General features: G+C 46.8%; 2 protein-coding genes across 6 annotated transcripts in view; one reads left to right on the forward strand and one right to left on the reverse strand.

Moving 5' to 3' along the window:
• Nucleotides 1-3,631: 3,631 nt before the first annotated feature.
• Nucleotides 3,632-12,205, reverse strand: LOC308580583 (uncharacterized protein). Its single transcript, XM_081182441.1, has 5 exons — nucleotides 12,145-12,205; nucleotides 10,866-11,007; nucleotides 10,610-10,736; nucleotides 5,830-5,907; nucleotides 3,632-5,639 (listed from the first exon to the last, which is right to left on the reverse strand). The coding sequence occupies exons 2-5, from the start codon at nucleotides 10,941-10,943 to the stop codon at nucleotides 3,997-3,999; spliced, it is 1,926 nt and encodes a 641-aa protein (XP_081038567.1). The 5' UTR covers nucleotides 10,944-11,007; nucleotides 12,145-12,205; the 3' UTR covers nucleotides 3,632-3,996.
• Nucleotides 12,206-12,408: 203 nt separating this feature from the next.
• Nucleotides 12,409-24,971, forward strand: part of LOC308581006 (uncharacterized protein) — a 32,003-nt gene continuing 19,440 nt past the window's right edge. The window contains exons 1-3 of one of the 5 annotated variants that reach the window (XM_081183427.1): nucleotides 18,501-18,580; nucleotides 19,882-19,947; nucleotides 20,915-22,230. In XM_081183427.1, the coding sequence (XP_081039553.1) occupies nucleotides 21,088-22,005 (918 nt within the window). In that variant the 5' untranslated portion in view covers nucleotides 18,501-18,580; nucleotides 19,882-19,947; nucleotides 20,915-21,087 and the 3' untranslated portion in view covers nucleotides 22,006-22,230. Of the gene's footprint in view, nucleotides 12,433-18,500; nucleotides 18,621-19,881; nucleotides 19,948-20,914; nucleotides 22,231-24,971 lie in introns of those variants that run through there. The other 4 variants (XM_081183426.1, XM_081183428.1, XM_081183424.1 and 1 more) reach the window with 4 other exon arrangements.

Here is a 24,971-nt window from a genome sequence, read left to right on the forward strand (position 1 = left end):
TTTAGCCTACCCACAAGCACATCAAATATCAACATAAAGGATGTCTGGAGCAAAACAGCTGAATGTATAGCCTTCATCTTAGAACTACTGGGTTTTTTTCACCTATACACGTTTCCCTAGAAATCAGATTTCCTATGATCTAAAAGAAATTTCCCTCTGACAATTGTAAAGATAACCAATCATTTTGGATACATATTATGAGCTATAGGTATTGCCACACAGGGTCTTCCCTTGCTGAGAGACTCAGGTTTGCATTGAGTTTACGGATAAGCTGAGATTTAAAAATGTCTCAGCCTGCATACCAGATGGAGCTGGTAGACAGCTGCCCTGGACACAGAATTGACCTGCGCCTCCATGGACAGCTAAGCATTTTTCTGCATTGCAGAGGGTTGGACTAGAAGACTTCCAGACTCCCTTCCAACTCTACAACTCTATGAATACAGGTAAACTCAGAAAAAGGCAAAATATATAAAGGCCAAGCCATTTGTGTTCAATCAGGAGAGACACCAGGAACAGCTGGCTGGCTCATGGGAGATGGATGAAGTTCCCAAGGCATCCAGGATTCCCCCAATGGGCATCTGGTTTCCCACTGGGAGAGCAGGATGCAGGAAGATGGACCCTTGTCCTGATCCTGAATTACATCAAGAGTATGTAAAAGATTGGGACGCGGGTGGCACTGTGGGTTAAAACACTGTGCCTAGGGCTTGCCGATCAGAAGGTTGCGGTACGAATCCCCGCAACGGGGTGAGCTCCCGTTGCTTGGTCCCTGCTCCTGCCAACCTAGCAGTTCGAAAGCACGTCAATGTGCAAGTAGATAAATAGGTACAGTGGTGCCCCGCAAGACGAATGCCTCGCAAGACAAAAAACTCGCTAGACGAAAGGGTTTTCCGTTTTTTGAGTCGTTCCGCAAGACGAATTTCCCTATGGGCTTGCTTCGCAAGACAAAACGTCTTGCGAGTTCTTGCGAGTTTGTTTCCTTTTTCTTAAAGCCGCTAATAGCCACTAAGCCGCTAATAGCCGTGCTTCACAAGACGAAGAGACAGAACGGATTAATTTCATCTTGCGAAGCACCACTGTACCACTCCGGCGGGAAGGTAAATGGTGTTTCTTTGCGCTGCTCTGGTTCGCCAGAAGCAGCTTAGTCATGCTGGCCACATGAATGTACGCTGGCTCCCTCGGCCAATAAAGCGAGATGAGCGCCGCAACCCCAGAATCAGCCACGACTGGACCTAATGGTCAGGGGTCCCTTTACCTTTATGTAAAAGATCAAAGTGGAAGTTGGAAATGGAATACAGGCATTTAGCATTTTCAAGATCATTTACCTGTTTGTGTATATGCACCTTCAGGAAGAATCCCTGAGTCTTCTCCCCGAGGACGAATCAGGTGTGCACCCACCTCCCTTCATTTTGGGGGTCTCCCTCCCCCCCCCCACCTGTCAGGCAGCTTCCCTGTTTGCTCTCTCTTTCCGTCTCCACATCCCACCAGCACTGCATTGCATTGCAATCCCGCCCCCCAAAACATGCTTTTATGCCTGCACTGGGCCCATCCTGCACCCTGGATTTGATCTCTCTCAGGAAAGAAAGAGCATCAAAATCTACTGGAGGGGGGAACCCGTTTCCTCCTCCCACTTTGCCCCACGTCCAGTTGGGGAGGAGGGGGCAATCATTTAATTCCTCTAGTCTTGAGGCTATTTAAAAGGTCCTTAAGACTCTAATCAGTTTCAAATCCCGTCACCAATGCGCCCATTACCCTTCCAGAAGGGAAAGTGAGCAGGTGCTTTTTCAGGCTTCAGGAAATCCAAAATGTGCCTCTCCCAGTTTTGGGGCACAAAAGCAGCACAGCCAACCCTCACTGGTTCCTCTCCCCGCCCCAACATGGGCATTTCCAGCCAGGGTGTTCACTTTCTAGCAAGGCAACCCCAGCTTGTCAGCCCCACATCCTTGAATTTTGAAAGTGGCCTCTTCCCACCTTTGAAAAAAGCAAATTCTTTGCTCTTTTTGCCGCCTCCTTATATCAGCCTCCCACTGGGTGTGGCTTTTGGTTATTAGCTACCCCTCCCAGTTTGATGCTATCAGCAAATTGGTGTTCTGACACCCCATAAACCACTCGAGGCGACACATTCAGCTGCTTTAAACTAAGCATCCTTTATGAGACTGAGTTGGCGCTACCAAAATGGCAATATGTGTAGCCCATCTCCCCTTTTCAAGAGGAGAATTTGGTAATATGAATCCAAAACGTTTGGTTACCTCCACATTTGTCAAAGATAAATTTCTCCTTTGGAACAGTGGAAATTTGATTTGTAAGAGATTTGTATATGTGAAAAGAAAGCAAATCAGATTTCCACTGATCCAAAAGAGAAACTTATCTCTGACAAATGTGGAGGTAACCAAACGTTTTGGATTCAACTCCACCCCCATCGTTCAACCCGGATGGGCCAGGGGCCTTCTGGCGGTTCCCCACTGCGAGAAGCGAAGTTACAGGGAACCAGGCACAGGGCCTTCTTGGTAGTGGCACCCGCCCTGCGAAACGCCCTCCCACCAGATGTCAAGGAAATAAGCAACTATCTGACTTTTAGAAGACATCTGAAGGCAGCCCTGTTTAGGGAAGCTTTTAATGTTTAATAGACTACAGTGGTATCTCAGGTGAAGTACTTAATTCATTCTGGAGGTCCGTTCTTAACCTGAAACTGTTCTTAACCTAAAGCACCACTTTAGCTAATGGGGCCTCCAGCTGCTGCCATGCCGCCGGAGCACGATTTCTGTTCTCATCCTGAAGCAAAGTTCTTAACCTGAAGCACTATTTCTGGGTTAGCGGAGTCTGTAACCTGAAGCGTTTGTAACCTGAAGCATATGTAACCCGAGGTACCACTGTATTGTATTTTAATATTCTGTTGGAAGCCACCCAGAGTGGCTGGGGAAACCCGGGCAGATGGGCGGGGTATGTATGTATGTATGTATGTATAAATAAATAAATATTATTAGGCTACCACTGCAGCAGTTTTAATCTAAACATCCTTTATGTTGATATTTGATATGCTTCTGAATAGACTGGTACTCAAAATAGCCCCAGTTACAGGACAGTCTGAAGAGCTGGTCAGATTGTGAAACTTTATTTAGAATAAAAGGTAGGAGGCCCAAAAGCGAAAAAACAAAACAAAAAAACACCACCACCCCAGGTTAAAGATTACAAAACAAAGCAGACTGCTGTAGCTCTTTACCTGGACTAAGCATAGCCTATTCACAAGCAGTATAGTATTTCTAGTGTACTAATGCGCAACACAGCAAATGGCCAGTCTCTCGCTGGTATGAAAGATGCACTGTGAACCCAGTCATGAAAAGGGGTGGGATTAAAGCTGCTAGGGCAGCTCAGGTTTTAAGGTCCTGCCCCCCCTTCTCTTTGGAGGGAGTGGCCTGTGGCTCTTTTTCAACATGTAGAGTCAAAGTCAAATATATCACATTTCCCAAGTAGACATCCTAAGCCACCAGAAGACCCCAAATACAAGCCATCTGCAATTGGCGTATGATGGTGAAGCACTCATAAGCCTGCCCCCTCCCCAATCTGCCCCCTTCCGGCTTGTCATGATGCACAATGCTCATATCAAGTGCAAGTCAATCGGTCGCTGCTTGTAGAACAGTGTCTTTAGCCACACCTCTGACCAAGGAGCTACGCTTTGTCTTATCTCCTTTTCCACCACTTGGATTTACACCAAATCTGTGCCCCATTCCAAATTTCAAACAGGGCCAGCCCAAACATTAGGCAGAGTGAGGATACTGCCTCAGGCACTTAACATAGCAGTGCTAGGAATTTATTCTTTCCCCCTTATAATCAATTATGGCGGCTATGAATGTGTATTGATTACTTTGCATAACTCTAAGATGAAACATAGCTACCATACATTGTACTTTTGGCAGTTCGGTTCCATTAGGCTTCACTGTTGATGGTTTTTTCTCACCAAGCAGGAACAAAACCTTACATCATAGTACATTGCAGCTCTTCTCATGCTCCATTCTCTGCTATGTGGGTTCTTTGATGTGTAGCAAGGTTTCCACTCTGGCTGAAGCTCTTTCCACACTCCATACATTTAAATGGTTTCTCCCCAGTATGGGTTCTTTGATGTAAAGTAAGGTTATTCTGACGACGGAAGCTCTTTCCACACTCGAGGCATTGAAATGGTTTTTCCCCTGTGTGGGCTCTTTGATGCACAGTCAGTCCACTCCTACAAGTGAAGCCCTTTCCACACTCCATGCATTCAAACGGTTTCTCCCCAGTGTGGGTTCTCTGATGTACAGTAAGCACACTCCTACAAGTGAAGCTCTTTCCACACTTCATGCATAAAAATGGTTTCTCCTCAGTGTGAGTTCTTTGATGTAAAGTAAGATAATAATTGAGACTAAAACTCTTTCCACACTCCATACATTGAAATGGTTTCTCCCCAGTGTGGGTCCTTTGATGTGCAGTAAGGCTTCCGCTATGTCTGAAGCTCTTTCCACACTCCATACATTTGAATGGTTTCTCCCCGGTGTGGGCTCTTTGATGGAAAGTAAGGTTACTCCTACGACGAAAGGTCTTTCCACACTCCATGCATTCATACGGTTTCTCCCCAGTGTGTGTTCTTTGATGTACAGTAAGTGCACTCCTACAATTAAAGCTCTTTCCACACTCCATGCATTCAAACGGTTTCTCCCCGGTGTGGGTTCTTTGATGTAAAGTAAGAGAGTGACTAAAAGTGAAACTCTTCCCACACACCATACATTGAAATGGTTTCTCTGCTGTGTGGGTTCTTTGATGGGCAGTAAGGTTTCCACTCTGGCTGAAGCTCTTTCCACATACCATACATTCAAATGGTTTCTCCCCAGTGTGGGTTCTTTCATGTAAACTAAGGTTACTCCTATGACTGAAGCTCTTCCCACACTCTATGCATTTATGCAGTTTCTCCCCAGTGTGGGATCTCTGATGTAAAGTAAGATGGTGATTGAGACTGAAACTCTTTTCACACAACATAGGTTTAAATCGATTTCCCCCGGTGTGGGTTCTTTGATGCACAATAAGGACACTACTCGAACAGAAGCTCTTTCCACACTCCGTGGATGTATGTGTTTTCTCCCCAGTATGGGTTCTTTGATGTAACGTAAGATGGTGATTAAGACTGAAACACTTTCCACACACCATACATTTAAATGGTTTCTCCCCTGTGTGGGTTCTTTGATGTGCAATAAGGTTTCCGCTCTGGCTGAAACTCTTTCCACACTCCATGCATTTGAACGGTTTCTCCCCTGTGTGGGTTTTTTTATGCTTGACAAGGTTACCAGCACTGCTTAAGCTTTTTCCACACTCCGTGCATTTAAACATTTTCTCCCCTGTTTGGGTTTCTTGATGTAAACTAACGCTTCCACTCTGACTGAAGCTCTTTCCACACTCTACACTGCTACTTCCTGTGCATTCTTCCTGTGGATTCAGGGATACATGGACACCAATATCCTGAGTAGTAAGGGAGTTATTTTTCCAGTTCTCCCACGTATTTCCTACATACTTTTCGGTTGATTGTTGATTTACAAAGGTCTCTTTCTGTGCTTCATGCTCCATGTTTTCTACAGACACCATGGATGGCTCATCATATTTCTCACTCTTCTGCCCATTACCTGTTTTGAGGCAGAAAAAGAAAATGCCATTCAAATTGCAAGGTAAAGCAGAGACTCTCATTGTAGGTCAGGCCCAGTTCTCAGCTTCTCTGATTTTACCATTTTCAAGCATGTCTCCCTACTTCTCTCCCTCCTCAGCTACATCTGAAGTTAGCTTCTGAATATCCTACAGTCCCAAGTAAGCACCTACCTGCTAATATCTCCCCTTCTTTGGGATTCTGGAGAAATGGATCTTGTCTTTCTTCCCAACAGGAGTTGAAGTCTGATTCTTTCAGGGAAAGAGACAATATTAGTTACTTTGGGCCACAAAATATAAAGCCATTTCAAATCAATGCATATACCTGTGACCTCAAATCCAAGATACAAAATAATAATAATATCATTCCGACTAAACATCAGGAAGAGCTTTCTGATGGTAAGAGCTGTTCGACAATGGAACAGTCTCTCTCTGGAGGTTATGGACTCTCTTTCCTTGCATGTTCTTAAGCAGAGGTTGAGTGGCCATCTGTCATGGATGCTTGAGTTGAGATTCTTGCATTGCAGGGGGTTGGGTTAGATGACCTTTGGGGTCCCTTCCAACTCTACATTTCAGTGATCCAATGAAAAGGGATCACATATCCAGACCAGATACATCACTTGAAAATTTGTCACTGACCCATGCTAAACTAAAGTAAGAAACTCCAGGGAAACAGGTGATCCATGAGGGAGGCACGTTCACAACCCACAGTGTTCGCAACCCGTCTGCTCACAACGCGGGTTGCGATTTGGCGCTTCTGCGCATGCGCAAAGTGTGATTTAGCGCATGAGTGAGTGCCAAAACCCAGAAGTAACCCTTTCCGGTACTTCCTGGTTTTGGCGCGTCCGTAACCCGAAAACGCACAACCTGAAGCGTCTGTAAGCCAAAGTTTGACTGTACTCTTAAAAGTGTGTTGAAAAAAAAACAAAAAAACTACAGTGGTACCTTGAGTTACAAACGCCTCAGGTTACAAATGCTTCAGGTTACAAACTCCACTAACCTGGAAGAGTTACCTCAAGTTGAGAAATTTGCCCCAGGATAAGAACGGAAATCGTGTGCTGGCGGTACAGCGGCAGCAAGAGGCCCCATTAGCGAAAGCACGCCTCTAGTTAAGAACAGTTTCAGGTTAAGAACGGACCTCTGGAACGAATTAAGTTCATAACTAGAGGCATAGCTGTCAACTTACAGATTTGAAAATAAGGGACCAGCAGCCTTGAAAATAAGGGACCAGCAGCCTTGAAAATAAGGGACCTGCAGCCTCACCTGTTCCAGGCACTCCAGTCTTCCTGTCCTCCTGCAGTCTGGTCAAACTCAAGCTGGTAGCTTCGAGAACACTGTCCAACCAACTTTGTAACCAGAGGTTCAACTGAATAGAATCTGAATCACATGCACCACAAGGCCTATGCAGCCTCAACTTAAGATGGCTCCCCAGCCTGGCTTTGCACTGCAAAGTTTGCAGCAGCACGTGCAACAAAATGGCGTCCAGCATTCAAAAAACCCCTCAGCTTGCATTAACTAGCCACACACAAGGCATGCAAGCTCCACCCCCCCAGTCGTTCTCAGACTCCTTATTGGGTGAGCAACGCAGCCAAGCAACACAGTTGGAGCCTCCCTCCTCCCTGGCCAGCAGGGAGGGAGGGAGAGGAGCTGCTTCCTTTGAAATTTAAGGGACATCATTTAAGGGACATTTAAGGGACATCCATCAATAAGGGGCAGCAGCGGGACATGGCACTGGAATAAGGGACTGTCCCTTTAAATAAGGGACACTTGACAGCTATGACTAGAGGTACCACTGTAGTTAGCCTTTTTCAGGAGCTTATATTGGCCCGAATATAAGCCGCACTCCCCCCCCCCCAACTCCGACAGTGAAAAGTTAAAGTGCGGCTTAAATTTGAAATCTTACAAAAAATGGCTTTTGCGATAATGCACCTGAAACAGACATACAGTAAAACGGAACGTGTGTGAGGGCCTGCTGAATTTTAAGGGAGCGACTTATATTCAGGTATTGTCTTTTTATCTCCCCCACCCCATGAATTTTAAACGTGCGGCTTATTTGCGGGTGCAGCTTATATTCGGTATGTAATTTGTCCCTTGGACATATCTGAGGATTGGAAAGTAGCCAATGGAATAATTTTTCATTTTATTTTTTAGAAAAAGGGAATGGAAGTGACAGGCTGGTTAATTTAACATCTGTCCCTGGACTAGATGACCTGTGGGGTCCCTTCCAACTCTTATGATTCTAAGCCATGGGTGGGCAAACTAAGGCCCGGGGGCCGGATCCAGCCCAATCGCCTTCTAAATCCGGCCCATGGACGGTCCGGGAATCAGTATGTTTTTACATGAGTAGAATGTGTCCTTTTATTTAAAATGCATCTCTGGGTTATTTGTGGCACATGGGAATTTGTTCATTTCCCCACAAAGTATAGTCCGGCCCCCCGCAAGGTCTGAGGGGCAGTGGACCGGCCCCCTGCTGAAAAAATCTGCTGTCTATAAAAATTCACAAATCTTTTCCTGATTTCTTTCGGATTTTCTATTTATTTTCCTTCCACTGTAATTTTATTTATTGTATTTTGCGCTTTTCTTTTTTTAATCTGCCAAGCCAACCGTTTTCCTGATTTATTAGCACGTTCGAAATTTTTCTGTTCCATTCTTTCCATTCCACTTCTTGATTTATTAACATTGCAAACTGGCTTTGTAGCATTTTAATATTTTGATTTGGAATACTGTGCGCAGTTTTGGCCCCCTTACCTCAGAACGAATAAGTATAAAGTTGGAGGAGGTTTGGAAATGGACAACGAAAACGATGAAGGGGATGCAGCAACTCCTTTATGCTGAATGTGACGCGCAGCGTAAATTAATAATGCAGAGTTTTTAAGTGAAAGAGTAAGAGCTTTACTGAGTTAAAATAAACTTCTTCATAATCAACATGGTTCCAAACAGTTTGACCGTATTAACGGAGAAATCTGAGGGCTCCCTTGGACAAAAAACCAGGACACCAGCCAGGAATACCAGAGCAAAACAGCAGCCAGTAGGATTGGTCTTGATTGAAGACTGTCGGGACAGGACTCCCACCTGCCACAAGGTGGAACAAGATGGAAGCCCCGAACAAAAGAAGACCCCAACTTTTATAAGATGCTAATCCCCATGTAAGGGACGCGGGTGGCGCTGTGGGTTAAACCACAGAGCCTAGGACTTGCTGATCAGAAGGTTGGCGGTTCGAATCCCCACGACAGGGTGAGCTCCCGTTGCTCGGTCCCTGCTCCTGCCAACCTAGCAGTTCCAAAGCACGTCAAAGTGCAAGTAGATAAATAGGTACCGCTCCTGCAGGAAGGTAAACAGCGTTTCCATGTGCTGCTCTGGTTTGCCAGAAGCGGCTTAGTCATGCTGGCCACATGACCCGGAAGCTGTACGCCGGCTCCCTCGGCCAATAAAGTGAGATGAGCGCTGCAACCCCAGAGTCGGTCACGAGTGGACCTAATGGTCAGGGCTCCCTTTACCTTTAATCCCCATGTTACACCCCCTCCAAACTACATCACGGTTACATCATGAAAGGGGAGGTCTGGTGGCAGTAATCTGAGCATCCTGGACCCTGCCCCATGGTTCCCCTTGCCCTCCACCAAACACCCATCAAGTGGAACAAAAGAGATATTTGCATTTCCCTGTTTCCCAGCCAAGTTCATCACACCCTTTTGTCTTCATATGGGTTTGTTATTTCTGGAATGGCTACCTGTCTGGCACTCAGGTGTCAGGATGCCAGAAATTATCACTCAGGCAGAGGGGCTGCTGAGTAGCTGAGCTCACACGTCTATAGGAATTTCTGAAGTTTTCCCAATCAGCCAGTACATAGATGCATTGATCAGTGAATTCTTACATTTGGTATCGTGCAGCAAAGGCCCTTTGAATAGTCAGGAAGAAACTGTGACGAAGTGTTTTGTGGGGACAAATCACAAAAGTGATTGTGCTGATTTTGGTAGTGGGCTGCATGTGTATGATATCTGCTGGAGGGGCAACACCCCCCCAAAAAAACCTATACATAAATTCCCACAACAACTGAGATTACAGACTGACTCTGCTCATAACTGAGGGAGACTGACTCTGACTGAAATCTTACACAGAGAGAAAATGGCTGCTACTTATAAGGAGAATGAGTCACATGTCAGAGTGACTCAGCAGTTAGCAGTTAGGCCTGAATAACTTTAGTAGGCCCAAAATGACTGTGCAGTCCCAGCACTTCCCAGGCTGCTTTGCTGCTTCTGCCCTCAAGTGTCTTTGTCACATGACAGAATGTTGGAAGGTTGAGGACAGATAAAAGTACAGTGGTGCCCCGCAAGACGAAATTAATTCGTTCCGCAATTTTTGTCGTCTAGCGATTTTTTCGTCTTGCGAAGCACGAAATCCCATAGGAATGCATTGAAAATCAATTAATGCGTTCCTATGGTCAAAAAAAGTCGAAACAAAGCCAAATTTGGTACAACAACAGTTTATTAACTGCTCTTTAAAGTCACACATACTGTAAAGAGCAGTTCAAAAATTGAAGGGAAAATAAATTAACTTTATAAACAAAACATGTCTTTGTTTTTAGACAAAGGAAACAAAGCCGCGAGACGTTTTCGTCTTGCGAAACAAGCCCATAGGGAAATTTCGTCTTGCGAGGCAAATCGAAAACGGAAAAACCTTTCGTCTAGCGAGTTTTTTGTCTTGCGAGGCATTCGTCTTGCGAGGTACCACTGTAGGTCCTTCCAAACAGAGTGAATAGTTAAACTAGGGAACTTTCCCACAGGGGGCAGTGATGGCCACAAACTTGGGTGGCTTAAAAATAATAGAAGACAACTGCTTTGAGAAGAGGTCTTTCGATGGTTACTGCTTGTTCCTACATGGCATGAATGAAGGGCTCAAACAGCAGATTCACACCTCCAACGTCTAACAGCCAAGAGGAATAAAAATCTGCCCTTACCTAGAGAGGCCACCAGCTCATAATTCTCCTCCATGACTTCCTTGTGCAGAGCTCGTTGGCCTGGATCCAGCAGAGCCCACTCCTCCTCCGTGAAAAAGACAGCCACCTCCTCAAAGGTCAAGAGGGCCTGGAAGAAGAAGAGGAAGAAGACAGACCTGCTCTTAGATCCCCATCATCCCCACTCAACACAGAGGGAGGCTGGGTGGTCCCATCTGTGCCTCTTCCCTCCTCCCTGCTCCCGTTGCTCTTTCCCTACCTGAGGAAGCTGCCTGGCTCCTCTTTCCACTCCACCTCTGAGAAGAGACAGTGCAAATGATGGTGCCTCTGAGGCCATTGCGCTTCCACTTCTGGGACTCCCTCACCTGTTGCCAAGATGCACTTCAAAGCAGGGAGCAGGTCTTTGATGTGAGCAATGGAGAAAGACAGATTTATTTAGGGTGGGAGACAAATAATAATAATAATAATAATAATAATAATAATAATAATAATAATAATTTATTTATTTATATCCCGCCCTCCCCAACCGAAGCCGGGCTCAGAGCGGCTAACAACAATAAAAGTAACACAACATTCCAAAATCAATTCATTTTAATATCAATTCAAAGTCAAATTAATGGCAACCATTGGGCAAGAGTTCTGTGAGGATTACCGAAGGAGGGGGTGAGACTGTGCCTTGGCCAAAAGCCTGGTGGAGCAGCTCTGTCTTGCAGGCCCTGCGGAAAGATGTCAATCCTGCAAGGCCCTAGCCTCTTGTGACAGAGCGTTCCACCTGATTGGGGCCACAGCCGAAAAAGCCCTGGCTCTGGTTGAGGCCAGCCTAACCTCCCTGTGGCATACCTTTGACAGGGAACAAATATTAAGCAAAGGTAGACATTATCTGGAATTCGCTTACCCTTCTCAATAGGCAAATTATTGTTTCCTTTTGCCTCCTTCTCACATCAGCTTCTTTCTTACTAAGGAAGCTCCAGAGGCCGATTTCCCTTGACATTGTCCTCTCTCTCACACCCACCCCCCCACATACTTCAAGATCTGCTCCCGCTCTCGGAATCAAAAGGATTGTCTCTGTTCTCCAGCTGTTTCCCCTGCACCAAAGCAGACTCCCTCCCCCACTTGCCCTCCCGTGGTGAGAGGGGAGATGCAGGCTGTTCAGCAGAGCATCACTAGGTGGAATGGGGCTGCAACCCCTTTGAATGGAGTAGGACTGACTTCTGAGTAAGCTTGCACAGGATGGGGCTGCAAACCTATTTGCAGTTAGGTTGCATGAGGGCGGATTCGTCTCAGGCAGCCCCCCACCTCGCCCCCTCCTATCCCCTTGATCTCTCTGCTTCAAGGAGGATCTTGTAATGCAAACCCTGTTGGGGGAGGAGGGCTCTATTTTGCAGCCGGATTGCCTGGATCCCCCCCACGGAACCTACTTGCCTCTCATCCCCCTCCCCAAATCCTTCCTCCCCTCCCCTCCCAGCTGCCCTGTTTGTAGATTCAGGGGGAGGAAAAGCAAATCCTTCACCCTCCTCCCACGCCCAAATATGATGCACCTCTTTCTCCCCTTCAACCGGCCAGCTTCTCTTCTGGGGCTCTGCACGGAGACCCACCCCCTCCCCTCCAACGTTGGCATTTCCCTCCCCCCTCCCCCTGCAGAACCCCCCCCCCAAATTTCCTGCCTCTCTAGGAAGCGCAGCTCGATAGACCCAAGCGGAAATCCTGATCCCCCGCAAGCAAAGCTCTATGTAATCTCGTTTATTTAGTGAGAAGGTCGCAGGTTCGATCCCCGGCAGCGGCAGACAGAAAAGACCCCCCCCCTGAAAAAACGGCGGTGGAAGAAGGTGAGCCTTCTACATTTCACTTATTCCTGTTTTGCTGGAGGGGTTGGGAGAGAGCAGTTACTTGCGACCACCCTAAAGGGAAGTCGAACCGGGACCCCAAACCCGGCGTCCCTCTGCGGGTTCCGGACGCGTCGGCCGGTGTCCCCCCAGCAGCAATCTCCCGGGGCGCTCCGGGCTCCGCGCGCGCTTCGAGGCGCATCCGTGGTGCGCCTTGGGGGGGGGTCCCTTTGGGCTGCGGAGACGGAGAGAGGGAGTCCACGTAAGGGTTAAAGGACGCGAGGAACGCCTGGATAGAGACCCCCCCTTGCTACTCCCCCCCTCCTTGCGAGGCTCCTGCGAATGGAGATGTGGGCACGCTCGGGAGAGACTTGGTGCGCAAGGCGAGGAGTGAGATGTGCCAAGGGAGGTTTCTGGGCGCAGGAGAGCTTCAGGGAGGGCAGAGGACATAGGCGCCGACTCCATGGGGCCTGAGGGGGCCCGAGCCCCTCAAAAATTCGTTTGGGGGGGCTCTGCCCCCCAATAATCTCCGGCGCCCCTCCAGCAGAGCGCCACCGCCGCCCCTCCCCCAGCCCAAAATGCACAGGGTCGGGCTGCATGCCTCCTGCCCTCCCTCCCGAGCAAAAGCTCCACCCAATTTCCGCTCCGGAGCTGATTAATAGGCGCAGCACGCTCTCCCCTATTCGCTCACGAGGAGGCGGCGCCACTTTATTTGCATATTCATGAGCTTATTTATTATTCATGAGCTTTCCCGGGCACCCCCAATATTTTTTATAAGTCCGCGTCCCTGGCAGAGGATGCTGGGGAGGGGCTGGGGGGCATGGAAGCATCCCCGGGGCGAGAACAAGAGAAGTCCAGTGAGCATTGGCCGGGGGGGGGGGCGGGGAAGGAGACAGAGAACGGGAAACGTGGCCTTTCGGAGGGACGTATCCACCTTGTGCGCTGTCGGGGAGCCGAGGTCCCTTCCCCCCTCCCCATAAAATATTTGAGGGGGCTGCTCCCTCCCCCGCCCGAGTTGATTGGCATTGCCATTCAAATGGTGTATGCACGCTGTGTCGTGATCAATTATGTAGCCCCCTGTCGTAAACAAAATCTGCCCTTCTTCCCTTATGGGGTACCCAAGAGCCCATATAGAGTCCTTACGTAGGTTCCCTATTGGTAGGAAAAAATAACAGAGGCCAACAGGAGAATATTGAAAAGCAAAGCAGCTAGTAAGCCTGATCTTTATTAAAGCTGTTGCAACAGGGTGCCCCCCTCACAGGGAGGAGGATCCAAAACAAATGTGTGCCTGCCCCTATATAGACATTTTAAATTCCCTGCCCTGGAGCTCAAGACCACCCCCCAGAAACATCATACATACATAGCAGAAAAGGCGGTCTACAACAGAAATTTGAATGTTGTTGTTTTCCTGTCTGCCAGGTTATCTGATAATGCCTTATCTGATTGCCTTTCCTGGTAGTGTGCCCATTCCTTTGAGATGGTGATTAGCCCATTCTTGAGACAATGGGAAGGTTCCCTCACCCCCCTCCCTCCTTGCAGAGAAAACATTTGGTCAGTTTGGGAGTCAAAATGGTTTCAAGTGGGTCTTCCAGTGTGGTGTAGTGGCTAAGAGCGGTAGTCACGTAATCTGGGAAACCGGGTTCGCGTCTTTGCTCCTCCACCTGCAGCTGCTGGGTGACCTTGGGCCAGTCATGCTTCTCTGAAGTCTCTCAGCCCCACTCACCTCACAGAGTGTTTGTTGTGGGGGAGGAAGGGGAAGGAGAATGTTAGCCGCTTTGAGACTCCTTAAAGGGAGTGAAAGGCGGGATATCAAATCCAAACTCTTCTTCTTCTTCTTCCTGTGCTGCTCCAGACATTTGCTCCACATATCTATGTACGTGCTTGGTTGGTACATTTATGAACATTTATTATATATATATATGACCTTAAATTTTTCAGTACGCCTCCCCATATTTTATTCAAGTTGGCACCCTTGTCTGGAGGGGTCTCCCTCGGCTTCTCCCTCCTGCCTAGGAATCTTGACTCTGCTCCAAGTCCGTGGAGAGATGGATCCCTGAAAAAGGGGGTGGGTCCAAATGACCCCCCCCCTCACACACACACCTTCCTGAATCATGGTCTTTGGATAGAATTTCAAAATGTCAAGTTGTTTTGCAGGCAGACACAAATTCCTACAGGTCTTGTGGAAGATGCAGCAAGCAGGAAAGAGAGGGGCAGAGTTAGGCTTCCCATATATCAGGAAAATTCCTCACATGTCATTGGTTTTGGGGTGTAAAAATGGCATCGTGAGGGAATTTGGCCAAATCGGCAACATCAGGGGAAACCCTAGGCAGAATTAATTTTGATTATTAATTTTTAGGGGGAAATCTAGTTTTTGGCAAATATATGCTACCTCAGGGCCTTATAATGAGACCGGAGTGGGTAAGAAGAGGCCTGCATACCTGAGGCAATGTATTGTTTACTCTTTCTGTAACACTTAAATCAAGTTCCTGGAAGTAAAACTTTTAAACTCAGCTCAGTCAGTAAAGCATGAGACTCTTAATCTCAGGGAAGTGACTTGGAGACCCATGTGGGGCAAAAGATTCCTGCCTTGCAGGGGGCTGGGTTTCCTTTTAAAAAAATGGAACACAGGAGAAGGGAGCATGTGTGAAATGTTAAACAAATGTTAACACAAGAGAAGGTGCCACTGCTTTGTTCCCTTTTAACAGGATTTCCTTTCCCCCAACTCCCAACCAGGTGACGGAGAAGGCAGTCAGAATTCGGAGGGGCCATCAGAGATTTCATTAGGAATAAAAAAGATAGAATTTAAATATGTGAAATGTGCAATGTGATTCAGTCAGGGAGCACAATGAGTTCACATCAATGAACTGCAACAGTGGAGACACCATTTAAAGGCATGGATTGCGGAAAGGACTTCCGTGGGAGTGGAATTCCTTCAAAACATCAAGGAACTCACACAGGGGAGAAACCATATAAATGTATAGAGTGTGGAAAGAGCTTCCTTTTGAGTAAACACCTTAATGCACATCATCGAACTCACACTGGTGAGAAACCATTTAGTTGTATGGAGTGCGGAAAGACCTTCAGTCAGAGTGGAAACTTTAAAAGACACCAGAGAATTCACACTGGGGAGAAACCATTTAAATGCATAGAATGTGGAAAGTGCTTCAATGATAGTGGAAACCTTACAAACCATCAACTAACTCACACAGAAGAGAAGCCATTTAAATGCATAGTGTGTGAAAAGAGCTTCAATTGTAGAGGAAACCTTAGAAGACATGAGCGAATTCACACAGGGGAAAAATCATTTAAATGTATGGCATGTGGAAAGACCTTCCGTGAAAGGGCAAAACTTTCCATACATCTACGAACTCACACAGGGGAAAAACCATTTAGATGCATGGAGTGTGGAACATGCTTCCGTCATAGAGAATCGCTGAAAATGCATCAATATACTCACACAGGAAATAAACCATATAAATGTTTTGAGTGTGGAAAATGCTTCAGTCAGAGAGAATCAATGAAAATGCATCAATATACGCATACAGGAGATAAACCATATAAATGTTTTGAGTGTGGAAAATGCTTCATTCAGAGTGGAAGCCTTAATGTACATCTTCAAACTCACACAAGGGAGAAACCTTTTAAATGCATGGATTGTGGAAAGAACTTCATTAATAGTGGAACACTTAGAAGACATCAGCAAACTCACATGGGAAAAACAAGTTGAATGTATGTTTGGTTGCAGAATAAATCCAGGCACATCTGGAGGATATGGACCATGTGGACTGCATTTCTTCCACTTGGGTTTCAGGCCCTGCCATCAGACTGAGACCGCCTTGTTGGCTGTTACGGAAAAATCTAGGTGTGAGGCTGCTCAGTCACCCAGCTCCTCGGGCAGAGCCCACGGGTCCCTGCGGAATAAAGGAAGGAGTCCAGCCACCAATTGGAGCAAATGGCTGTAGATCAAAATTTATTGCGCAATAGGTTCAAAGAGGAATTTTGAACTGTGAGGATGGGGTGGCAAAGACTTTTAGAACTTTCCCACCATATCCCAGAATACAGTTCGTACAGCATCATTGCTACATCACTGACATGTCACCAAAGGGGAGGGGTAGACAGAGGTTACACTAGTTCAACCTTGGCAAACATGACAAGTCCTTGGTACAAGATTAGCATAAGCAGACATGGCAGGGCAAGACTCAGGTATAAGATTAGCATAGGCAAACACCTCTGAAGTCCCACCGCCCAAAGTACAATAGAACTTCCTTTGCATGTCTGGCTCCTTGGCAAGTTTGGTGATGGGATTAGGCTTTCCTTGGCCAACAATCAGCTAAGCAATTGTCACACCTGGGAACTTCCTGGAGTCCCTTTGAAGGGGAAAATAGATTTGGAATGATTGGTGCTGGTTGATTATGTCTGGCGGGCAAAAAGGTAAAAGCTGTTTCCTGGTTCTGCGGGATCTCTCCGTGGTTTTTAATGCCGTTGACCACGGTATTCGGTTACCTAGGAAGCAGGTCACGGGAAAATGCTTATATTTTCCCAGTCCTTGAATCACAGCATTTATAAAAAGAGTTGGCAAGCATTTATGTAAACACTGCCAACAGTACCTTTTTGCCTGTGTTAAGAAAAGCTGAAATTTCTACAAAAATATTCCTCCGCTGTGCAACAAAGGCAGGGGCTGCTCTCCAATTCGTAGCTCTATGGGCCCCCGTGTTCCAAAACAAACCTGAAGTGTTCCCCCTAAATCAGATGTTTCCTGGGCAATTGGACAAAAGGAGCCCCTGGAAGTGGGGAGGGGGAGCTTTGGAAAGGAGAGGAGGGGTGACAGTGGACATTCTGCCTGCGTCTATAAATTGCAGTAAGGGGAATTGGAAAAGTGAGCAAGGGAATTGTGTGGCAAGGGAGGACAAAAAGAAGATGCTGCATGTGGGAAGGTGGTGGTGAGAGGGAGGAGGGGGGGAGAAAAAGACAAAGGGACCTCTCCACCCCCCCCCAAAAGCACCTTTCATGGGACCCATTAGCAGGGCCTGCATGCACGCAGTCCAGTTGCCAAGTAAGGAACCCACAACTGCAGGGTCTGCATTGCACCATCTCATTTGAAGAATCACACACGTTTCTTTTTCTCCTTAAAAGGTGTAACAAGAACAAGAAGAACACTTTATTTCAACCCAGCCTCTTATGAATACATAATGAAACATTAAACCTTAAAAAGCATCCTTATGCAGTGCTGCCTTCAGATGTCTTCTAAAGGTTTAATAATAAAAATAACTTAATCATTTATTTTATCATGGTATGTTGGCTGAGACACTCACTGCCCGCAGACTGTCCGGCCAGAGTGATGCATGCTCTGTTTATTCTTGGACTACTGCAATGGGCTCTACGTGGGGCTACCTTTGAAGGTGACACGGAAACTGCAACTAATCCAGAATGCGGCAACTAGACTGGTGACTGGGAGCGGCCGCCAAGACCATATAACACCAGTCCTAAAAGAAGTTCATTGGCACCCATTGGCAGTGGAGTAGCGTGGGGGGTGCAGGGGGGGCCGGCCGCACCGGGCGCAACATCTGGGGGTTAGGGTTAGGAGGCGCAAATCCACGGGTTAGGGGGTGCAATTCCATGGGTTAGGGGGTGCAAATTACTTGCCTTGCCCCAGGTGCTGACAACCCACGCTACGCCACTGCCCATTGGCAAACCAGTTAGGGAAGTTTTTGCTTCTTTTTTTGCAGCTGTCCAGAGTGGCTGGGGAAACCTATTGAGGTGGGCAGCATACAAACAATAAAATCATCATTATCATTATATCAATCTGGCTGGCCAATCTGTGCTCAGCTGCCCTGCACCCCTTTGTGGGAATGGAATTGAGATGGCCACCAAGGCCATCCCTATGAGAATGGCTTTCAACCCAAGCGCCCCTCGGGACGCGTCCCCGTTTCCCCCTGGCAGGAATCCCTTGGGGAGCTGCTGGCTGCGCACGTGTGGCGAGGCGCGCCTCTTTTGGCTGGAGAGAAAGAGAGTCCATGGAAGGGGTTACGGAAGCGAGAGAGCCGAGATGCCTAGAGAGGCCTGGGAAGAGACCCCTCCCTCCCCCACTTCCGTCTCTTACCTCCTCCTCCCCCCTCCCTGCTCGTCTTGGGAGGCTCCTCCGGATGGAGAGGTCGGTGCGCTCGAGAGGGATTCTGCGCGCAGGGCGAGGGGTGAGCCGTGCCAAGGGGGTCTCTGGGCGCAGGAAAGACTAGGGATGGAGGGGGCAGAGGAACTTGGGGAGGGAGGGAGGGAAGCATCCCTGGGGGAGGAAAGCCCCGTCCAGCGTGGGCAAAGGGGTGCAGAGACAGAAAGAGACGCTGCCCTTTGGAAGGGAGGTCTCCCACTTGGGCGCTGGCGGGGGAATCTCCGGAGGGGCTGCCTTGGCTTTTCCCTCCTGCCCAGAAATCTGCCTTGGAGAGAGGGATCCCTGAAAATGAGAGGGTGTCCAATTCCCCACCCTCCCCTCCTTCCCGGAAGCTGGACTCTCCTTCCCCCACCCCCCAGGCCAGCCAGCTGCTGCTGGGGGCTCCAGAAGCGGGACTCTGCTGCTGCTGCTGCGTTACACCAAGGCGGGCCCTTGGTCCAGCTGGAGAGTAGAGGAAAGGGCAGGAAGTTCCTGAGAGGAAGGAGGGAGGGCTGTCCAGAGGGGGTCTTTGCTTCTGGAATCCTCTGCCATCAAGGGCCAGAAAACACCCGTCTGCCTCTCCCAGTGTTTCAGTTTTAAGTGTCAGTTCTCTCTGTATGGTTAATAGGCAGTGATAATGTGGTCCGCTACTCAAAAAAACATGGCTGGAGGTGCTATGGAAATTCTTTCAGGATTTGTGTATAATTTACATATGGACATCCTTTCTGTAACTTTTTTTGGTTTAGGAGATGCCAGAGGGATTTACAAGCTGAGACACAATCCATCAGCACCCAAAGACAGTAAATACATGCAACCTTCCCAGTCTGGGGTGCTTAAAAGGACAAGGGGTCCATTATCAGGATAGACAATGACTGTGACTGGGGGCTTTACACACAGTCATGTGCATATGCAGGCCAAGGATTGCCAGTATTACAGGCGAGGTGTGTGAGAGTGCAGTATTCCACAAACACTGTGTGTGAGAGAAAGGGAGGGGGTGGGATTATCGTTTATAGCAATGCTGGATTTTGTCCATAACATTTGGTGAACTGATATTGTGGTGGGAATTCCAAAACAACTATGCAAAACCCACAAAGAAACTCACAGGTTAATGATGGCGTGAGCTTTCCTGGCCCGCAATCCGCTGCATTTGCCTGCTGTCCACAAATGTTTAGGCCGTTATAGGTTTATTAGCCTCCAATGGACTACCAGGAACTTTGTTGGTTTTGCTTCAAAAGATGAATGTTTCTGAATACTTTGACAGTCACATATGACATAAACAGCACTTCTCTTTTATGTGTTCCACACAGGAGAGACTCTGATTCACAAGTCTAAGCACGTTTTGCTAGAAAAAGAAAAATACAGAAACGTGAGAGGTAAGCCCTTTGAGTATGCAGTGAGACATTTCACTACGTTAAAACATATCAAAAGCCCTGCTAGATCGATACAATGACCCACTTTTAGCTTGTTAACTGGCAGTCATTTTAGACTCACAGTTATCCATGGCAGCACATGTCAAATTTGTGTCCATGGCAGCTGTCTAGCTGCTCTATCTGGTGCGCAGGCTGAGACCCTACCTGCCTGCAGACCGTCTCCCCAGAGTGGTGCATGCCGTGGTTATCTCCCACTTGGACTACTGCAATGTGCTCTATGTGGTTGAGGGTGACTCAGAATCTACATACCAGAATGTGGCAGGTGGACTGGTGACTGGGTGTGGCCGCCAAGATCATACAACACAGGTCCTAAAGGATCTTCACTGGCTCCCAGTATGTTTCTGATCTGAGCACAATAAACAGTGTTGGTGATGACATTTAAAGCCCTAAACGGCCTGAGTCCAGTATACCTGAAGGACCGTCTCCACGCCCATTGTTCAGCCCGGACACTGAGGTCCAGCATCGAGGGCCTTCTGGTGGTTTCCTCGCTGTGAGAAGCCAAGTTACAGGGAACCTGGCAGTGGGCCTTCTCGGTAGTGGCACCCACCCTGTGGAACGCCCTCCCACCAGATGTCAAAAAGAAAAACAACTACCAGACTTTTAGAAGACACCTGAAGGCAACCCTGTTTAGGGAAGGTTTTAATGTTTAATAGACTATTGTATTTTAATATTTTGTTGGAAGCCGCCCAGAGTGGCTGGGGAAACCCAGCCAGATGGATGGGTATAAATAATATATTATTATTATTATTATTATTATTATTATTATTACTACTACTACTATAATCTGACATTATTCCATTTCCTTAAAAAATGTAACATAGAAGAAGGAAGAATGTATGAGATGTTAAAATAAGAAAAGTTACCAAAGGCACTTCATGTGTGTTATATTCCTTTGTTCTCTTCTTTACAGGATTTCCATTCCCCCTACTCAGAAGCAAGCGATAGAAAAGACAGAACAATCTGTACTTTCATTAGGAATCACAAATAAACCATTCAAATTGTGGAATGTACAATGTGATTCAGTTAGTGAAAACGCTTAGTTCACGTCAATGAAGTGAAACAGTGGAGACACCATTTGAAGGCATGGATTGTGAAAAAGACTTCAGTGGGAGCGGAGCCCTTAGAAAACATCAGCGAACTCACACAGGAGAGAAACCATTTAAATGTCTGGAGTGTGGAAAGAGCTTCAGTGATAGCAGAAAACTTAGAATCCATGAAAGGATTCACACAGGGGAGAAACCATTTAAATGCATGGAGTGTGGAAAGAGCTTCACAGACAGTGGAACACTTAGAAGACACCATCAAACTCACACAGGGGAGAAACCATTTAAATGCACAGAGTGTGGAAAGAGCTTCAGGGATAGGGAAAAGCTTACTGTACACCAACGAAATCACACCGGGGACAAACCATTCAGATGTATGGATTGTGGAAAGAGCTTTCGTCAGAGTGAAACCCTTAGAATACACCAGCGAACTCACACAGGCGCAAGACCTTTTAAATGCCTGGAGTGTGGAAAGAGCTTCAGTCAAAGCGGACATCTTAAAAACCATCAACGAACTCACACAGGGCAGAAACCATTTAAATGCATAGAGTGTGGAAAGAGCTTCAGAGAGAGTGGAACGCTTAGAAGACATAAACTAACTCACACAGGGGAAAAACCATTTAAATGCACAGAGTGTGGAAAGACGTTCCGTGAAAGGGCAAAACTTTCCATACATCTACGAACTCACACAGGCGAAAAACCATTTAGATGCATGGAGTGTGGAACATGCTTCCGTCATAGAGAATCGCTGAAAATGCATCAATGTACACATACAGGAGAGAAACCATATAAATGTTTTGAGTGTGGAAAATGCTTCGTTCAGAGTTCAAGTCTTAATGCACATCTACAAACTCACACAGGGGAGAAACCTTTTAAATGCATGGATTGTGGGAAAAGCTTCGGCAGTAGTACAACTCTTAGAAGACATCAGCAAACTCACATGGGAAAAACCATTTAAATGTATGTTTGGTTGCAGAATAAATACAGGCATATCTGGAGGATGTGGACCATTTAGACTGAAATTTTCCCAATTGGGTTTCAGGCCCTGCCATGGACTGAGACCACCCTGGTGGCGCTGGTTGATTATCTCTGGCGAGCTAGGGATAGAGGTAAAAGCTGTTTCCTGGTTCTGCTGGATCTCTCAGTGGCTTTTAAAAAAATAAACAAAATTAATCACTTTTAATCACGTTTATAGATCAATATAACTCCCTCCCTCTCCCCCCTTCCAGAGACTTCCCTCAGCTCCCCTCTCTGATTTGTTTATACAGTACATATTATTCTCTGCATGTTATAAAATTGTACATATCATTGTACATTATCTATCATATGTTCTACTAATGAATTTGTGGATGTTTATTCAAAACCTGCCAAGGAGTCCAAATCCTTTTGTTGTCTTTTTAAATAGTTTGTAAATAGTTCCCATTCTTCCTTGAAATTACAACTGTCCCTGTCACGCAGTTGATATGTCAGCTTGGAAAAATTCCGCACATCTCATCAGTTTTTCTTCCCAGTGTTCTTTCGTTGGGATTTCCTCATTCTTCCATCTTTGTGATAACAAGACTTTTGCCGCTGTCTAGGTGTGAGGCTGCTCAGTCACCCAGCTCCTTGTCGGGCAGAGCCCACGGGTCCCTGCGGAATAAAGGAAGGAGTCCAGCCACCAACCGGAGCAAATAGCTGTAGACCAGAGTTTATTGCGCAATAGGTTCAAAGTGCAAATTTGAACCCCGAGGATGGGGTGACAAAGACTTTTAGAACTTTCCCACCATATCCCAGAATACAGTTTGTACAGCATCATTGCTACATCACTGGCATGTTACAAAAGGGGAGGGGTAGACAGAGGTTACACTAGTTCAACCTTGGCAAACATGTCCAGACAAGTCCTTGGTACAAGATTAGCATAAGCAGACATGGCAGGGCAAGACCCAGGTATAAGATGAGCACAGGCAAACACCTCTGAAGTCCCACGCCCAAAGTACAATAGAACTTCCTTTGCATGTCTGGCCTCTTGGCAAGTTTGGTGATGGGATTAGGCTTTCCTTGGCCAACAATCAGCTCAGCAATTGTCACCTCTGGGAACTTCCTGGAGTCCCTTTGAAGAGGGAAATAGATTTGGAATGCAGGAAACTGGCAAAGAAGTTGATTTTATATTATTTTTTAAAGCTAGGTAACTTCCCTGAGCTGTCACGTTGAAAGGATACATTCAGGCATAATATTTGTAACATTTAACTTTAATGTAATTTCTGTAACACTGGCACTGGTTGATTATGTCTGGCAGGCAAAAAGGTAAAAGCTGTTTCCTGGTTCTGCGGTATCTCTCTGTGGTTTTTAATGCCGTTGACCACAGTATTCGGTTACCTATTTGTGATAAAAATATATACCTTACCCAACTTGTTGAGAATAAAGCTTTACTGGTCAGGTTGGCAACAGTTGAACCACGAGTATTATTTCCAAACTCCTCCAGTCATCATGGGCACAAAGTCCCCACACCTCTCACGTCTCCCTCTCAGCAGTCAAGAAAGAGCAAACTGAATTAACCAAACAAGTGCCACCTCATTTCCCCAATGCTACCTCTGCTTTGTGAAATACATTCCCAAAGAAATGACATTGTAAATACTAACATATCCTCGTGGACGGTATCGAAGGATTGGGAGTTAGGGGCAGGGTTATGCAGTGGTTCCGCTCCTTAGTCCTGGGACATGTCCAGAAAGTGATGTGGGGGGGGGATGAGCGTTTGGACCCCTGGGTGCTCAACTTAGGGGGTGGTTCAGGGCTCCATCCTCTCCCCATGCTTTTTAACATTGCTTCCCTCTAGGAAGCAGGTCACGGGAAAATGCTTATATTTTCCCAGTCCTTGAATCACAGCATTTATAAAAAGAGTTGGCAAGTATTTATGTAAACACTGCCAACAGTACCTTTTTGCCTGTGTTAAGAAAAGCTGAAATTTCTACAAAAATATTCCTCCGCTGTGCAACAAAGGCAGGGGCTGCTCTCCCACTCGTAGCCCTATGGGCCCCCGTGTTCCAAAACAAACCTGAAGTGTTCCCCCTAAATCAGATGTTTCCTGGGCAATTGGACAAAAGGAGCCCCTGGAAGTGGGGAGGGGGAGCGTTGGAAAGGAGAGGAGGGGTGACAGTGGACATTCTGCCCGCGTCTATAAATTGCAACAAGGGGAACTGGAAAAGTGGGTGGCAAGGGAGGACAAAAATAAGATGCTGCATGTGGGAAGGTGGTGGTGCTGAGAGGGAGGAGGGGGAAGAAAAGGACAAAGGGACTTCTCCCCCCGCCCCCCAAAAAGCACCTCTTCTGGGACCCATTAGCAGGGACCTGGATGCACGCAGTCCAGTTGCCAAGTAAGGAACCCACAACTGCAGGGTCTGCATTGCACCATCTCTTTTGAAGAATCACACACGTTTCTTTTTCTCCTTAAAAGGTGTAACAAGGACAAGAACAATTTATTTCAACCCAGCCTCTTATGAATACATAATGAAACATTAAACCTTAAAAAGCATCCCTATGCAGGGCTGCCTTCAGATGTCTTCTAAAGGTTTAATAATAAAAATAACTTAATCATTTATTTTCTCATGGTATGTTGGCTGAGACCCTCACTGCCCGCAGACTGTCCGGCCACAGTGGTGCATGCTCTGGTTATCCTTGGACTACTGCAATGCGCTCTACGTGGGGCTACCTTTGAAGGTGACACGGAAACTGCAACTAATCCAGAATGCGGCAACTAGACTGGTGACTGGGAGCGGCCGCCAAGACCATATAACACCAGTCCTAAAAGAAGTTCTTTGGCACCCATTGGCAAACCAGTTAGGGAAGTTTTTGCTTCTTTTTTTGCAGCTGTCCAGAGTGGCTGGGGAAACCCATTGAGGTGGGCAGCATACAAACAATAAAATCATCTGAAGAAGTATCTGAAGTATC

This window comes from Podarcis bocagei (genome assembly GCF_964188305.1).
Source record: "Podarcis bocagei genome assembly, chromosome: 2".
Classification (NCBI taxonomy): domain Eukaryota; kingdom Metazoa; phylum Chordata; class Lepidosauria; order Squamata; family Lacertidae; genus Podarcis; species Podarcis bocagei.

Bases quoted from the DNA above. Each gene is read 5' to 3' on its own strand.
- LOC308580583 (XM_081182441.1), bottom strand. From the start codon at position 10,943: ATGGCCTCAGAGGCACCATCATTTGCACTGTCTCTTCTCAGAGGTGGA. The intron at 10,737-10,865 runs GTAGGGAAAGAG...TTCTTCTTCCAG, and splicing joins GAGCCAGGCAGCTTCCTCAG to GCCCTCTTGACCTTTGAGGA. The intron at 5,908-10,609 runs GTAAGGGCAGAT...TTTCCCTGAAAG, and splicing joins TGAGCTGGTGGCCTCTCTAG to AATCAGACTTCAACTCCTGT.